This window comes from Hipposideros armiger, unplaced genomic scaffold, assembly GCF_001890085.2.
Source record: "Hipposideros armiger isolate ML-2016 unplaced genomic scaffold, ASM189008v1 scaffold_370, whole genome shotgun sequence".
In the NCBI taxonomy this organism is placed as follows: domain Eukaryota; kingdom Metazoa; phylum Chordata; class Mammalia; order Chiroptera; family Hipposideridae; genus Hipposideros; species Hipposideros armiger.
Window position 1 is genome coordinate 256,707 of NW_017731720.1, and position 16,768 is coordinate 273,474.

At 31.8% G+C, this 16,768-nt stretch overlaps 1 protein-coding gene across 5 annotated transcripts in view; it reads right to left on the reverse strand.

Moving 5' to 3' along the window:
• PHF14 (PHD finger protein 14) overlaps positions 1–16,768 on the reverse strand; it is a 172,689-nt gene that overhangs the window by 58,361 nt on the left and 97,560 nt on the right. For 2 of the 5 annotated variants that reach the window (XM_019662196.1, XM_019662191.1), the window contains 2 exons: positions 2,790–2,819; positions 1,918–2,035 (listed from right to left, as the gene is read on the reverse strand). In XM_019662196.1, coding sequence (XP_019517741.1) covers positions 1,918–2,035; positions 2,790–2,819 — 148 coding nt within the window. Of the gene's footprint in view, positions 1–1,917; positions 2,036–2,789; positions 2,820–9,856; positions 11,028–16,768 lie in introns of those variants that run through there. The other 3 variants (XM_019662192.1, XM_019662193.1, XM_019662198.1) reach the window with 3 other exon arrangements.

The window sequence follows — 16,768 nt, forward strand, 5'->3', positions numbered from 1 at the left end:
AAGTGTAGCCTATGAGAGAAGGTATGTTTTGTGCATGTGGGTTTCCATTTGTTCGTATGTGTGTAGATTTGTGTCTGCATGTATACACACATATATGTATATATCTGTGTCCATGTATTTGGTCATTTTTCATGAAACCTAAAGTGGCTGCCTAGGTTTATGAAGGGTTGATAAGGCAAAGAAAGTCTCATCGTGCCGTACTTTATGGGCTTGGTAGAATAAAAAGTCATTCTATATACAAATATTGGATTATTATGTTGTACACCTACAAGTAATACAATGTTATAGTCAATTATATCTCAAATGTTTTAAGAAAATGCCATCCTATTTTTAGGTAAATTGTTATTTAGTCAATATATTAAATCTACACTTGGGTGTATTTTATCTTTCATGTGCTAAAACTTAAAATGATAGATTTAGATTGATGAATCTTGTTAGACTTTTGTGGAATTTCTATAAAATGAACAGGAAGGATTAGTGACAGAACATTTTTGCCCTCATAAGCCACAGCAAAAAGCCAATGACTTGAAAGATAAAGTCATGTATAAATATAGTATGCTGCTGAGAGTATACATGGAAATATTTTAGAGTTTCCCCTGGTATGCAAACTTTGGACCCAAGGTTAACAGTTAAATATTGTTTAAAGTGCAATGCATTTTCAAGCACATATTCAACTATATGACCTCGCCTTGTATTATCTAAAATTCTAAGCAAAATAAATAATTTCTTATTAGGGTGTCACATTTTTATAGTAAAAGTTACGACTTCTTGGATTTAATAATCCTTACTACCACAGAGAAAGGAAGCTGGGTATATGTTTTATGGATATAACAATTGTACATTCACGTCCCCCTACCTAAATTTATTGGCAACTGATTCACTTCCTTTCTCCTGGCAATAACTGTTTTATCTTTCCATATCGTTGAAATATATGAACATGGCAAATATACTCATTATTACCTAACACATAACATTCCACCAAAGCAAAAAGAGGACAATGAAGGACAAAGTATATTAATTTTCATTCTGGGCTTCTTTTAGGTCCTAAGGTGATATTCATTTTCTTGATTCCGATGTTAATAATATACTGCTTTCTTAATTTAAAAGCTCTGCATCAATTCACTGAATTATAAAGTATGACATTATCTACCAATGCTTTCTTCTTGGGGCCCAATACTAGCAAACATCTTTCAAAAGAAAATGTAAACAGAAATTTACTACCTGCTGGTCAGGAATGGAAGCCTTCAAAAGTGAGCAAACCAGAATTGATGTAACACAAATATTCAAGAAAATTAAGTTTTCTTAACTTGCAGCTTAACTATTACATTAAATTTAATTTTTCATTGGAAAAAAAGAACAGAAACATTCACAATATACATATTTATGTTAAGATGAGTCATCTACAAAATAAAATTGCATTTTGTTGTTATTCTTTTGGCTATTAATTTTAATATTACCTATTTATACAAGATATATATATATATATATATATATATATATATATATATATATATGAGTGTGTGTGTATATATATAGATATATTTTTACACCCCCCCTCCCCCTGCCAAAAAAAAAAATTTCTAATGACTCAAGTCCTTATTCCTTATTCCCTAGGTATGGTAAATTAGCAGAGGGTGACTTTTCTTTGGCTCCTAGAACTCCAATATGTACAGTAATATAGAATACAAAAAACAGCTGAAATATTTCATAGAGGAAATTTATATAATTTAGTAGAGCTGTTTATTCCTTAAGAGCAATAAAATCACCATGGCAATATATTTTTAAAGTGTATTATATTAAAATATTGGTCCTTCATATTCCAATTCTCTTAAAGTTGGGAAGTTGGTGATGTGATATAGAAAAGCTATCAAAATGAAGGGAATCAACACTTTTTCTTATAGGCTTTTCCCCCCTTACCTTAGAAGATGAAGAATCACACTCCTGACAGATCCATCCATAGCCCGTTTGTTTAGGAGACTTTTTCAAAGGAGGATCCAAACAGCCAAAATGGTAACACAGTCTGCATTCATCACACCTGCAGGGTAAACAGATTTATGGATATTTAAATAATATTTTTTTAAAAACCATCTTTTTCGAAGACAAATAGCAAACTATTGCACATTTCGACTTTAACACTGTAATTCTACCTTTAGCTCATAAGATAAAGTTTATGACAAAAACAATCTAAACCTGAAATAAATGTTTTAGGAAAAACAAAATACAAAAATAAAATCAACAAAAGGAGTATCATTCAGAAAACTTTGATAGTAGAAATGTTAAGAGCATATGAATGAATGTATGTGTATAGCCATATATGTTCTAAACTAACAAACAGCTATTTCACTTTTGAACTTCAAGAATTAATCATTTGCCCATTAGATAATTTAAAGGCATGTAATTATATGTTACATATAATTCAAGATTACAAATTTATTCCAATAGATTGTGATTGTTTAAAAATTTTTAGAACACTAAAGAATTCCACATACTTTACTAATCTGTAATCAATTCTATATAATTTCTAACTCATCACTCTTTCTCCAACTTTAGATTATAAATAAATTGCCAGTGTTTACAGCATGCTAACAGAGTTTACAGCAAACAAAAACCATTCTAAGAATTAGATATTATTTTCTCAAATATAAATTTACTCAAAATTTACCTGTCACCTTTTCTCAGTGAATTTGGTTTTTCAAAGGACCTCCTAGTACATTTTAAAGCTTATTAATAAATGTTTTGATAGTGTCTTTGCCACCTATGATGTACAAAATCTAAGAAAACTATCATACCTATTCTTCGTTTCAGACAATCTCATCCTGCTGACAATGAAGAAAGATCTGTATTATTTCAGTGTCTTATAAAAAGAATTTTGCATCATTTGGAATAACAAGACCAAAATTTAACAACAAATAACAAAGATGTATACATCTTATAAAATTATATTCCTCATTTTCTTGTATTCTTTTTTTAAGTTAAAAATAATACTTTCTCCAAACCAATCAGATATTCTCTATATATTGTTTCTCTTACTGATTTAAAACTTAAAAAGTTGAGAAATCCACAACTAAGAAAAACAAAAAAAAATTTATAGGACATATATTACTTGAATATAGTGTTAATTACTACTCAATAACCTTTATTTAAAAAAAAGGGGGAAGGAGCAATTGTTATAAACAACACACAAAAACAACTAATTTTTAAAAACCATCACAATAAAGGAGATTATAAATATACATTTAAATTAAAAATTTTATATCATGCTACAAAATCCAAACTCCCAAAGGCCCATTTTAGGAATAAAGAGTTTCAGAAAAGTTAGCAACTTGGCTAAGTTATTCAGGTATAAAGAAGCTTAAAACATACTTATATATCATAATTTTACGCATTTCTTCCTCTACAACTTCTCCTTATGAACCAAAGAAACTTATGCACTTTTCCAAAAATCTTTTAGACTCAAGAAATGGACTTGAAAAAAATCTTAACTATGATAATTATAGCTATGGGGGAAAAATCAAATTAATGATAATAGTACTTTATTTACTATGCCAATATTATAAATAAACTACTCCAAAATTATATTTAAAAGCAGTTACAATGTTTAAATACCTGTTGTTCTGACAACAAATGTAACAAAGAGACTAAATGGCAAGCCCACACAATTTTGTTTTTTCTTCTCAATTCAACTTATTTAACTTTCAATAGTTAAAATTTCAATTACATTAAATATATAGAAACCTTCAGAGTATAAGCATTTCAGAGTTTATGAGGCTGAGATTTCTAGATAGCTGAGGGAAGACTTCTTCAAGCTTGAAAACCAGTATTTCCATCATTTGGACAGAAAATTTTAAAGAACCATATTCTTTATTTCATCCAGAAAATATATCAAATATAATTTACTTTATTTTTGTCATCTCAGGGTCATGAGTACAAGGAACTTATGTTGCTTTGTGTCTAACAGTGTGTCAGCCTTTTGTGTTTTGAGTGAGTACCATCAATTCTGCTGTTCTGTTTGAAATTCCTATATTCAACTCTTACACGTTTTCACAGTCCTAACTTGCTTAGAAATGATCAGTCACTACTTTCTGATAGTGTCAGTGTATTTGTTTAAGCAGCATTTCCCCAAAATAATTTGTTATGGATTCAGAAACCATATCACTAAACTTATTAAGAATATGCAAAATGACAGTAAAAAGACAAGAAAATGAGAACTTCTACTGAGTTAAGCACAGGGAATCAATTTAGGTTAATTATGGTCTCTTGTGCTTAACTTCAGGTTTTCAGGCTATGTTCTTTACAGTTCAGATTGCCAATAAACTGGGCTCTAGACAGGTGAAGAGTTATGGTATTCATGTTTTCCTAGTTTATACCAAATTACAACATAATTACTGCATATTTACTTTATGACCGTGTCACACTAACTTGCAAATTAAGATTTCTAGGGTATAATTCAAGTCAAACACCATGATGTCAATATAAAGGTGAACCATAATTCATCATTTCTCACCTTCATGTATGCAGGTGACTCTTGTTGGTATATCTATGAATTTCCAGCTAGTAACTAAGAACAAGTTTGCTATAGTTCCAATTTCTAGCTGATTTCAATTAACTGTAGAATCAAGTTATCTTTCAGCTAAGGAATAAATGCAAAAAAAGAAAAGAAAAGTTTTATATGCTAGATTTCGCCCATCCAAGTACTTACTAACCAGACCCGACCCTGCTTAGCTTCCGAGGTCAGACAAGATCGGTGCGTTCAAGGTGATATGGCCGTAGACTGTGCTAGCTTTTTAGAAGATAATGTTGAAGTATATACCATTTGGACGTAACCTAATCCTTACTGATTCCTTCAGTAGTGAGCCTTTTTGAATGACTTAGTGTACATATGTTACTCTAATGTATTTGTGATGGGTCCCAGGGGAAAGGAAGAATTTGCTTGTTGGAATTAGGGGTGATATGGAGTTCTCCCAAGTTATAGCTCACTCACCAGTAAATAAAAACTCCAAGACTAAATAGCAAAAAGGAGTAGTTAATACACTTAGGAATTGCCAAAATCCAGGAGAGAAAAAATAAAAAAGAAATAAGTCAGTCTTGAAATCAGTCGCTCTATTAAACAAGCATATACAAATAGAAGCTCTTTCTAGAAATGGCTAAAATTATTTCCGTGTGGAAAAAAATCTGGTTGTTTCTACACTAGAATACTGAATTGAACAAATCTTTATGTGCTGGTAAGAAGAATATCCTGAGTGACACAAGTGAACTCAAGCAGAATTTGCAAGAATTAATACACCATAGGCAAACGTAAGAGATACTGTTAAGAATCCTAGAAACCGAAGAACAACGTAGATGGTAAAAATAGTGGATTGCTTATTTCTTGCACACACATATCATTTTGTAAACTTTAGCAAATTTTGTCAGCCCCAAATTTCTGCCTATGTTAGAAATTTAGACCATGTTAAAAACTCAAAAATCAGAAACTCATAAGGGTTTATAATCATTCTGCTACATAAAAGCTGAAATAGTGTGGCAGTAGATATTGATCAAATTACTATTTATGGTCTCTACTTCTACTTCTTACATATACTTGGAAAAACATAATTGCAGCACATGATATAGTATATATTTATCAAAATAAATAGGGAATAAACTGTTTTTAAAATTTTTTGCGAAAGCAGTCAGTCATTGACCCACAAAAGCATAATGATATAACACAATATACTTTATTAAATAACACAATGTCTATGTAATAAAAACATACTAATGTAACATACCAATAGCACATAAATAGGAAGGTAATGTCTTAAATGACTAAAAGATAATATGAAACTAAGCTATAAAGAAACACCATGAAATTTTTAATAAAATGCAAACTGGATGCTTACAGAAATATCCTTAGAACATCTAATAAGTACTGTTCACATTAACACTATATATAGGGAACTCTAAAATTACAATATTAAATGAGATAAAATGAATCCTATTTATAAGAAATAGAAAATTGATTGTTCAACTCAGTTCTTACTAAATACAATTTCCTAGGCATCAGATTCATAATAGATACAGATGTAAATAATAAAGCAGCAATATATATGGTCTTTTAGATATTGATTTAACAAAATGCGGTGAGCAAATAAACATAGTTCTATGTGTATTTAAAATACTTACTTAGCATATGGTTAAGTATAGCACCCTAGACAAAGAAGAGGAAGAAATGATTTATGTGCATATGTCCTGTGACCCATATAATGAGCAATCAGTCATGTTTACCTGATTACTGAGAATGTATATACAAGTAAATAAGAAACAACTGATGTATTTCCTCCTGTGCCTGCGACAGGCTAAATGCCAGTGTTCTGAAAGGTTTCTTTAGCTCACCTAATTTCCAATTGATAATGTCACTAGGAGAGCATACTAAATAACTACTTTTTAAACTAACTGAAATAATTAAGTGTACCTTCTGTGCATATCATTTATAGCCAAGTGATAAGCTAAACTTGAAGAAGAAAAATCCTCAACATAGGATTTGAAAAGGAAGGTACTTTTTTATGATCAAGTTGATCAGTAAAAATAGCTTTTTTTATGTCAATGCAACATTTTGTTAAGATCCCTTCCAAGTCGATACAGAGAAAATAAAAACTGACTCTAAAAATCTATGCTATTACATTTGTTTACTTAAAAAAAACCCTTAAATATCAAGAGAATTAATTCATGAAATGGATTTTCTTACTTTTCCATCATTTCTAGGTAAAAATTCTATACGAGAAAGATCAAAAGAATTGGTCTTGAATATTAACATTACTTCAATAAAAGCTCACTAGCAGCTTAAACCCCTATATGCATCTATTAACCAATAGTGACAGATTCTTTCATTGAACAGTGGCCAATGATTTCAATTAGTCACTTCTTACAAATGGAGAAAGTGCAGGACTGTAGCCCATGAGTTAAAACACTTTGAAAATAATACAAATGTGCTCAAAATTCTGCATTCTACAATATTAGAATAACATTTATTATCAATAAAGACCTATTTTTATTCCTTATATTTTACAACAGTTTTAGTGCAAACCACGTATAGAAGCATTTTCTAAACAAAATAATTCAGAAATGTCTTTATATCATATTTCACAAATATAAGACTAATGTGGAGGTCTTAAACCTATTTTCATTAATGCCACTGTAGACACTTATCACAGGAAGGAATGAATGGATGAGTGGTAAGAAAGACAAAAATATTTTTTATACATGAAGAATATTGACTTGAAAAAAATATATGGAAAATTATTGAAATCCAAATTCATAATTAATAATCAGTTAAATAATGGGATCACTTCAGTTAGCTACACTTGCAGAAGCCAGTTTACAAAAGATTAAAAGTGAAAAAAAATGAAACAAAATAATTCATATAAAAATACACAATAAGGTCAAGTACCTCTTCACAGCATGAGAGAATGATTAGACATCTCCATACCTGAAACACGTTTGCTTTGTTCTTTAATAAACTGTTCTCCATCTGCTCATGCCCTTGCAAATGTTTCAGCAGTCCGACCTGCTGTGCTCAAGCCCCACATACCTTTGCATTTCCCTGTTCATAATTAACTAATTATGCTCTAATCAATAGTGTAGATCTTCATTTTACAATGTAAATCAGATAAATGAGATAAAGGCTAGGGGTCAATCTCATTTTATTTACAAGGCCCAGCAGGAGCATCCAATTTCATTATATCTTAGGCACCTGAACAGCAGTGAATCTTATCAGCAGGCCTGCAGAAAGTCTTAGCATAAGCACTGAGAAAGAGGCCTCCATTTTCATACAGAAGGTATTTGCAATGCATATCCATCTCAGAAATATTTTTAATCGCTATCTTTCATATTATGTAGATTTACAAAGTGCTGGGTCGGATTGTAGAAAAAAAATGTCTGCCTTCTAATGCCATGCAACTCTAAAGCTGAGTCTCTTATACAAGTTTCAGTTGTCAGAAACAATTTCAGAAAACAAAATTAATCATGTTAATATTCCAGTCTGCTGCAGAGAGTCCTTCTGAATTTCTTGAATAGATGTGGGGGAAATATTCATAAACTATTCTCATAGTGTGAATCAAGTAAAACAGTGGTGGTAAGTTTTGTCAAATAACGAACACTAAGCTTTTAAAAAGAGAGTTTTAAGTAGCTTGTTAAGTAGTAGTATGTAAAGCCAGGGAAATAGGATAATGGGTGTGAATATTCTTATTACTTATGTTCGGCAATCTATTTTTAATATCATAAATGTAAAATCAGATCAACATTGAAACACATTAACAAGGACATATAAGTTATATATAAATATCATTTCTACACTTAAGATGGATAAAGGAAAGGCTAAATTTTGTTTTCATGCAACCATAACCCTAATGTCAAATCTTTTTTTCACACAGCAGTTAGTGAATTATGAACAAAGACTACCTACGTTTCTTGATTTCATTTCTGAATCTAAAATATTACTGTCCCCATAATAAGTATAAAATCAAATAAACATTTGTTTAACTGAATTTATGAAAAGAAATTATATTGTATGTATTGTCGATAAACTACCATAAACTCTTTTATCTAGAAACAAATATTTTTGAAAATGTAAGGGCCCTTTTAAGATTAAAGCAACATTCAATCAATTAAGGTTAACCACAGTACAAATGGTTCTCAAAGTGGTGTCCCTAGTCAGCAGTATCAACATCATTTGGACACTTGTTAGAAACGAAAACTTTCAGGCCTCATTCCAGACCCATGAATGAGAAACTGATGGAAGACCAGAGGAGGGAGTACAGTGAGGAGAAATATCAGAAGGGAATATGGCAGCAATCTGCGTTTTAACAAATCTTCCCTGTGATTCTGATACACTATAAAGTTTGGGAGCCAGTGCTGTTTACTAGCATTTCATTCTTGTATTTCAGTCATTTTTTTTGCTTCCTGATATTTTATTATTTTTTTCCTTTTCCTGTGTTGTGACCAATAGCCATCATTTACCTGTTGCGCCATTTTCTCTTACACATGTCTGAAATGTGAACCATTTAGTGTATACTTTCTTAAATACACATTAATATCTCCTTTGAATAGCAACTGGACCAACTATGGGAAAAAGAGTGAATTTTATACTGTGGAAATAGGAGAGCGTTTAGAAGATTATCAGGAGAAAGTGTTTTTAACTTCCTTCAAAAGCTCTCCCATTCCAAATACGTTTCTAGGGTCAATAATCTAATGAATTCTGCAGTTGATATATGTGATGTGTGAGAAAGATTCTTATGGCTGGCATCAAAGACAGAATAACATCTCTACCACTGAAGACTGCAAGATGGAGAATGATGATGATGTAGTATTCTCATGAGAACCAGAGTGGAAAGGATTTTGATTAATAGTGACACCAAAACCACAAGACTTAATAATTTCTCAAAAAATCTGAAATAAAATAACCACTAGTAATTTTCACCATATATCAAAGGAGGGCCAATGCCTAATGCATTAGCACATTCTTTTAAGAAAGTGACAATCTGTAATTTTTTCTTAAAAGCAGCTGCAGTTCAGCAGTAGTGATAATTGCCAACCTTTTCTTAATCTTATGTAGTAATAAATGAGTCCTTTCTTATTCTTAAAAAAAAAGCCTACTAGTTTTTCTACAGGTGATTAAAATTTTTCCTCCAATAAATTAATATTCTCAGTTTATACATATTTTATATACATATCACTTTTATTAAACACCCAATAATATGGTTCCTTGCTATAACTAAAGATTATGAGCATACAGCAACTTTATATTTACACTTGCTTTTGATTATAACATTGCCTACTCTATTCCTAAAGTTTAAACTATTTTCAGTTGCCACTATACCTGAAAAGATGTCCAAAACCACATTTATAAATCAGGAAATTCCAAGAAACAAGTTGACAGTTTACATGTATATGTGCATTTCAGTTTCAGCAAAGAGTCTCTTCTAAGTCAGTTCAAGATGAGAGTGATGAAATATTCAACATATTTCTGTAGTTGACTTAAAACTGGATCATTAAAGCTTGAAGATCAAATTATAATTCTGTAAACCTCTGGAAAGATACAGATGTTGATGAAGATCTTTCAGCTGGCAGGTTGTATAGTCAATAAGCTTTGTATCTCCCTCATTTCACAACCTCGTACTTAAGGTCAAGAAAAATAAAATGATACTGAACACAGAAAGTTTATATTAAATCGACAAAGACTGAATAAATTTGGGCATTGCTAAAAAAAAGATCTAGAGATCAACACAGATATACTCTTATGTTATGAGCTTAAAATCTGAAGTTGTAAAGATTTCGTGCTAATAATATTAGTGCTTTCACACTAGGACTAATGAGTCAAAACTACAATGACATATACTTTACAAGTCTTTCACGTCTGCTGAATATTATAAATAGAATTAATGTTCACGGTAAGAGTCTATAGTTGTTTCCCAATGCAGCAATTCATATATGAATATATGTATTAAGTTGGATGAAACAGAGTAACAGACTAGTGGAATGCATTGTCTTTCTTGTTTGTTACTGATACTGTTCAACAACAACACTGAGTAGTACATTGCATTTACGTCCCATAGGCTTCCGTAACTCTTCAGTAAGTCCAAACACTGTATATCATCATTTGCCAAAGAAGCAAGAGGGAAGACATTACTTAATAGGACAATTCTGAAAAGACATTATCTAGTATTTTTCAACAATGCACATATCAAATATTTCTGATTAGTGCAAAAAAAAAAAAAAGGAAAAGGAAAAAAAATAGAAAAAATCCACACAGGCAAATTAAGTGCCTTGTCAGTCCAAGTAACAAACCAATCAATTACATTCTATCCAAACCTGACAAGCAAAGGCAACTTTTTGCAGTGATAAGCTTATGGGAAGGACAAGATAGCTGTTCTCCTTTACTTTATGTACTCTATTGAGAGTGTTATCCACATTTTAAAAATCACACTTATAAAAGAGGTTTTCCAGGATTGCCTCCGAGGATGAGCTGTGGCAGAGTTGGGTCTCATGAAGGGTATCTACACAGTAAAGTGATAAGAAAAGAACATTAACATTTAAAGATCATAGCAGCTCTGCACTATGTCTTATGAAACATACTAACAACACCACAGTAGATTCAAATAACATATGATCTGGTCCAAAGAGATAGATACCCTAAACCTAGATGCCACGATCTTTAGTTGGCTCTTACTGGTGTAAATTGAACTAGTTTTTCATTTGAAACATTGAGTTGCCTCCTCTTGTATTATTAACACTTTTTGTTGTCAAAATAAATCTATCCTACTAAAACATAAAGAAAATATAAAAGTGATAAAGGGTTTATATTTACATAAGAAAACATGTATTTTTTGATTAATAAATGTTTTGAAAAATAGCACTTTGCTATTTTTTTCAACAAATATGGCAACTTAACAGTGCTTGAGAAAGCATGCTACTGTGCTTCAAACAAGCACTCCTAACTGATCTGTATGTACAGGGCTGGTTCTGCTCAACTATAGAGTAGTCTCAGCGAGGAAATTTTCAAACGATTCTTATCCTCTGTGCCTACACTGCCTTCCTTTTTTAAAAACTACTCTCAGAATGTTCGGTTACAATTGTGAAAAGTATATCCCTAACTAGCTTTTGTAATGGCTTGTACAACAAAAATGACAGAGAATACGCCTCCCTGTAAAGACCTGATCATTGATTATAAATGCACTAGTTTTAGCCAGATATTCAAAACTCATTCACTTCCATTTATTTAACAAAACTTTCTCTAGTGTTTCTTGTACTTATCTCCCTACTGACACATATTCATTTGTTACCTTTGGTCCTTTATTTTTGGAGGAGAAATTTTAGGTGCTTACTAATTTGAATATTTTTCTGACTATGGTAATCATAACAATTTTTCATTTCCTTTAGATATTCATATCTGTATAGATGAGGTGAAATTGCCAAGTAGTCACACACCATAGAAAAAGTTCATATTCATTTTTAGCTACTAAAGAGATGTGTTTAATGCTTCTAAGTTCCATTGAGAAAAAGAAAGTGAAAAGTGGCACAATCACAGACAAATAGAGCATTACTGAGAAGAGCTACCATGCCAAACTGAATGAATAATCTTCAAAGAAAGCAAAAGCAAAACTGTACAAGGAAAAAAGAATATAATGTGAAAGTTTTCAGAGAAATGTACTTATCAGCACATGAGAAATAAAGTTGTTGAAGTCCCTTGTTGAATAACAGGGAAGTCGATAGGAAGAGTTGAATTCCCTTGTTGAATAAGCACATATGCTAACTTTTCTCAGTGCTTCAGTCTCCAAGTGAAGAGCGTTAAGTACATTCTGAATCTGATATTCTGAGAAGTGCTTTGTCTACAGGTTAAGCACTACTGGATAAGCATAATGCAAGAGGAAGCAACCACATCATTTATCATAGAAATAAAATTAACTTAATTACATGCACAAATGATGGAGACTGGCAGACAACATAAAAGACGTATTTGTATTTAACTTTGATATGAATTTGAATATAGATCCATTAGGTATGGGTATCTGCTTTAAACCCCAATGAAATCTAAGGTGAAGTTTAACTTGGAAAATAAACTAGAAAGCTGTTGCTAGTATCCCTCCATCCTAAACTTTCCTTAATATTCCAAATCTCTCTTAAAGCCAGAGTAAGCAATATGACTTGACTTGGCTATCTTCGTAGGACGAAAGGTCTTTTACAACAGAGATCAAGTTTTGGCTTTGTCTTGATTCCATAGGAATCTAGTAACCTTACTTGCAAATTGAAGGAGATAAAAAGGAATTCACTATTTTCAAAGGGCTTCCCTGATGTATATACAAATAGCCTGTATCTTGTATAGTTGGAATTGTCTGCCAAGGAGCAGCATCTACTTCTTTTGCTCCAACCAAGTCAAATATGCTAAAGCAGTGTAGTTGGTGAGGTGGTGTGACTTTCAGAGTATGAGCTACACAGGCAAGACTGCCTAGACTCAATTCTGATTCCACGGCTTCCTAGTGTGATCTTGGACAAGTAATTCTCAATTTCCTCACCCACAAAATCGGGATAAAATCAGTATCTATCTTATGGGGTTGCCGTGTGGATTACTTGAGATAAAATACAGTAAGCAATAGCACATGAACTGGCCCATAACAAATATTCTATAAATCTCAAGCAGCTAATGTGAAGACCAGTAGATTTATCAAACACTAGAATAGTGTTTATTGGAAAGGAAGAAATTATATTCTGATACATACCTAATTTATATAGTATAATTTCAATTTCTAATTGGAATCATTTCCATTTCAAGATGCTTAGTGTCTCTGTTACCTAATCTCCAAAATAGAGATGTGCATACCTTACGAGACTGTTGTAAAAAACTGAATGAGATAATACATTTAGAGAGCAGAGAACAGAGTCTGGGGCATAGTATGCGTGTAAGATACTATCTTAATTATCTTAATTCACAGTCCATGAAGACTTTAAAATAACATTTCTCTGGGGTTCAATTACAAGTGTTAAAAATATGAGATTTTTATATGCCATTACCTAGATATCAAAATCTATCATCAACTCCAAAACATATATCCAATCGTATTTTCAAATTCATTTTGCTTTTAATCTCATTCCTGTTATGTCCCTTTCATATGTCCAAAACTATACGAAAATAATATGAATCAAAATCTTGTTATAGGAGGAACAGATGAAAAAGGTTGTTTGATTTTTAAAAAAATCAGAAAACAATATACAGCAGGTCCTAGAATAATGTTTCATTCAACATAGTTTAGTTATAACATTGTTAAGATGCAGTAGGAACTTTACTCTTGTGTATATCAATCAGCCTATGGTAAAATTGGTTTCATTTTCACTTAAAGTCACAGAACCAACCCATGACATTAAGTGAGGACTTACTATAGTTGGTTTCTAATACTAGAAGCTGGATTATACTTGTTTTGTAAGGCTCCAAGGATTGCAATTATTGAGAGATCTGTCAGCAGGCTGGAGATCCGACTCAGGAAGGAATAGGTTACTATACACTTCTATCCCCAGCAGGTTCTCCCTTGTCTCTTAGGAGTGATGCTGAGCAGATGATCCAAGTGTGAGATGAACTGGGGGCTAACAGACTTGGAGAGCCTTTTCAGGACTATATGGTGTTTGTTTTGGCATCTCTTTGAGTTACAAAAGTTATAAAATTTGAGGAAAAAACTAAGGCCGATGCCCTCATTTCACAGATGAGAAAAAGGCTTTAGAGGTAACTAAATTCAAGGTCATTCATTTACCCTGCAGCAGAACTGTGGCTACAGTCCCCGTCTTCCCAAACAACTGAATATGGAATAGATAATCCCTTCTGAATACATTAACAATATTAACACACTGCAATGGGAAATAAGTAAAAAATTTCAAAAGTAAATTTTACTGAAACATAAATGAGCAAAACGAGAAATATTTCATTGCTCTATGTGCTTGAAATTATGTTTACTACTCTACGATTGCATACTCCAGAAATACCACACTTCACTATGTAATTAATGTATACTATGTTCAGGCTTCTGTTTTCTTTACATATGACTTACTTGTCAATAATGCATTTATTTAAAAAAAAAGAAAATTTAAAAATTCAAACATTAACACATAACATAAAAAATATTTATGAATCATACACAGTTACTTAAAAGTTCAGTGTTTCAACAGAGATTTTGAAAGTCAAAGAATGTCATACATTGAATACTAAATGTGTGAGGCTGGTTAGCCATTCCACAGGTCTAATAAAATCATCAAATCAAATGAATTATAAATATATATATTGAATAAACATTTTCTTTTTAATCCAAATTTTATCAGAACATCAACTTAATAAGAAAAAGTCAATGGAAGCTGGGCTATCTTCATTATACAAACACAGATATTTTTAAAATTAAACATCTCTTGCCCAAGTTTTACTAATAGAAAAGCATTCTTAAATAACTTTTCACAAGACCCAGTTTATTTTCTAATTTCCTCTTTAAAACCTCTCTTCGTGATGTACAACACAGTACCATTTTAGGTCTAAAAACATTAACTTAAATCACTGATCATTGCATTTTATAAAGCCAGATCTAAGGCAAAAGGGAACATTCTTGGTGGCAGGGATGGCCAAGTAACTAATAAGAACAGTGATATATATAAAGCATTCAATTTTAAATTTTCGACTGTTCTGTACTGTCAGCCTTGTTACCCTATGTTGTTTGGTAAAGGTTCAAGATAGCCTTAGAATAATGGTGTTTGGAGAATAAAGTAAAAGAACAGCAGGGTCTAGTGGAGAGTGAAGAAACAGGATTTATGGCTTATTTGCAATATTAGGGAGGGTACTGGTGGACTTCCCACAATGACTGGAGTTCAGATTTAGGCCATTTTATAGGGCAAGAGAAAGACCCAGAAGGTTGGGGAATTGAGCTATATGAGAGCTACAGAATGCAGTTATAAGTTAGCAATAAAAAGGAGGAAGAGTCAAGGCAAACAGACTGAGATCCAAGGAGTGCTCAATCAGAAGCGAGACACACAGAATGAAGGCAAGAGGAACTAAGGTGTACAGAGTAACTAGTACAGAAAAAGGAGACACTGCGAAAGGTCTCAAAGAGCCACAAGCATTGGAAAGGGAGGGAATGCTGATCAAGAAATGTTGCGATGAAAAATTGTTCGCATATTATTCTGATACTTTGTTTTCAAACAATACACAACAGCTATATATTCTTAACATTTTTTTAAAATCATTAAAATTATATGAATAAAAGTAAATATATGAACAAAAATTTTTAAATACATATAAAAGTTTCCACCTAATTTTAAAATTTTTTAATAGTTTTAGATTTACAGAAAAATCAAGCAAATATAGATTCACATATACTCCCTCCTACACACACACACACACACACACACACACACACACATACACACAAACACAAACCCTTACCTCGCCCTTTAAATTTAAATGTTAAAGTCTTCATTTTTACATCATGGCACTTTTGATAGCTCAGGGTAGGGTAAAATGAAGGAGAAGAATGCCAGAAAGAAAGAAACAGAGGAAAAGACAACATGCCAAGATTTGGGAGTGTGCACACTTCTTCGGTTGTCATTCATGGCAATAATATTGAACAAGTTGTTGAGTTACATACAATGGGATAAACAATGAACTTGGAGAATGTGAAGGGAAGGAAAACTTTCAGTTGAGAACTGAGCTAGCCTTAACTCTGCCTCTGGCATTAAGTGTGTGTTTTAAGGTTCTTATACTACTGGTGAAGTAGTAAAATAATGTTTGAAGGGATGCAGTGACACATTAACAATGTATATTGTAAAACATAGGGCAACTACTAAAATGTCTTAAAAAGAGGTCTAAATAATGACAATAATATAGATAAAATGGAATCATAAGAAAATACTCAATGCAAAAGTAGGCAGAAAAAGAGGGAAAAAGTAACAAAGAACAGATGGAATAAATAGTAAATACCAAGATGGTAGATGTGAACCTAACTATATCAATAATTATAATAACCCTGAGTAATGTGACCAACCCAGTTACAAGATTAAGCTTGTCAGACTGAATAAAATAGCACGTTTCAACTGTATGCTATTTAACTAGAAATCCAATCCACTTTAAAAAATGGTGTGTGTCAGGGTGTGCATATCTATGTGACTATGTCATATATAATTATAAATATAAAGCTACTTTAAATATAAAGATATAGGTAGTTAAACAAAGGAAGGTAAAGGATACACCATGAAAACAGCAAACAAAAGAAAA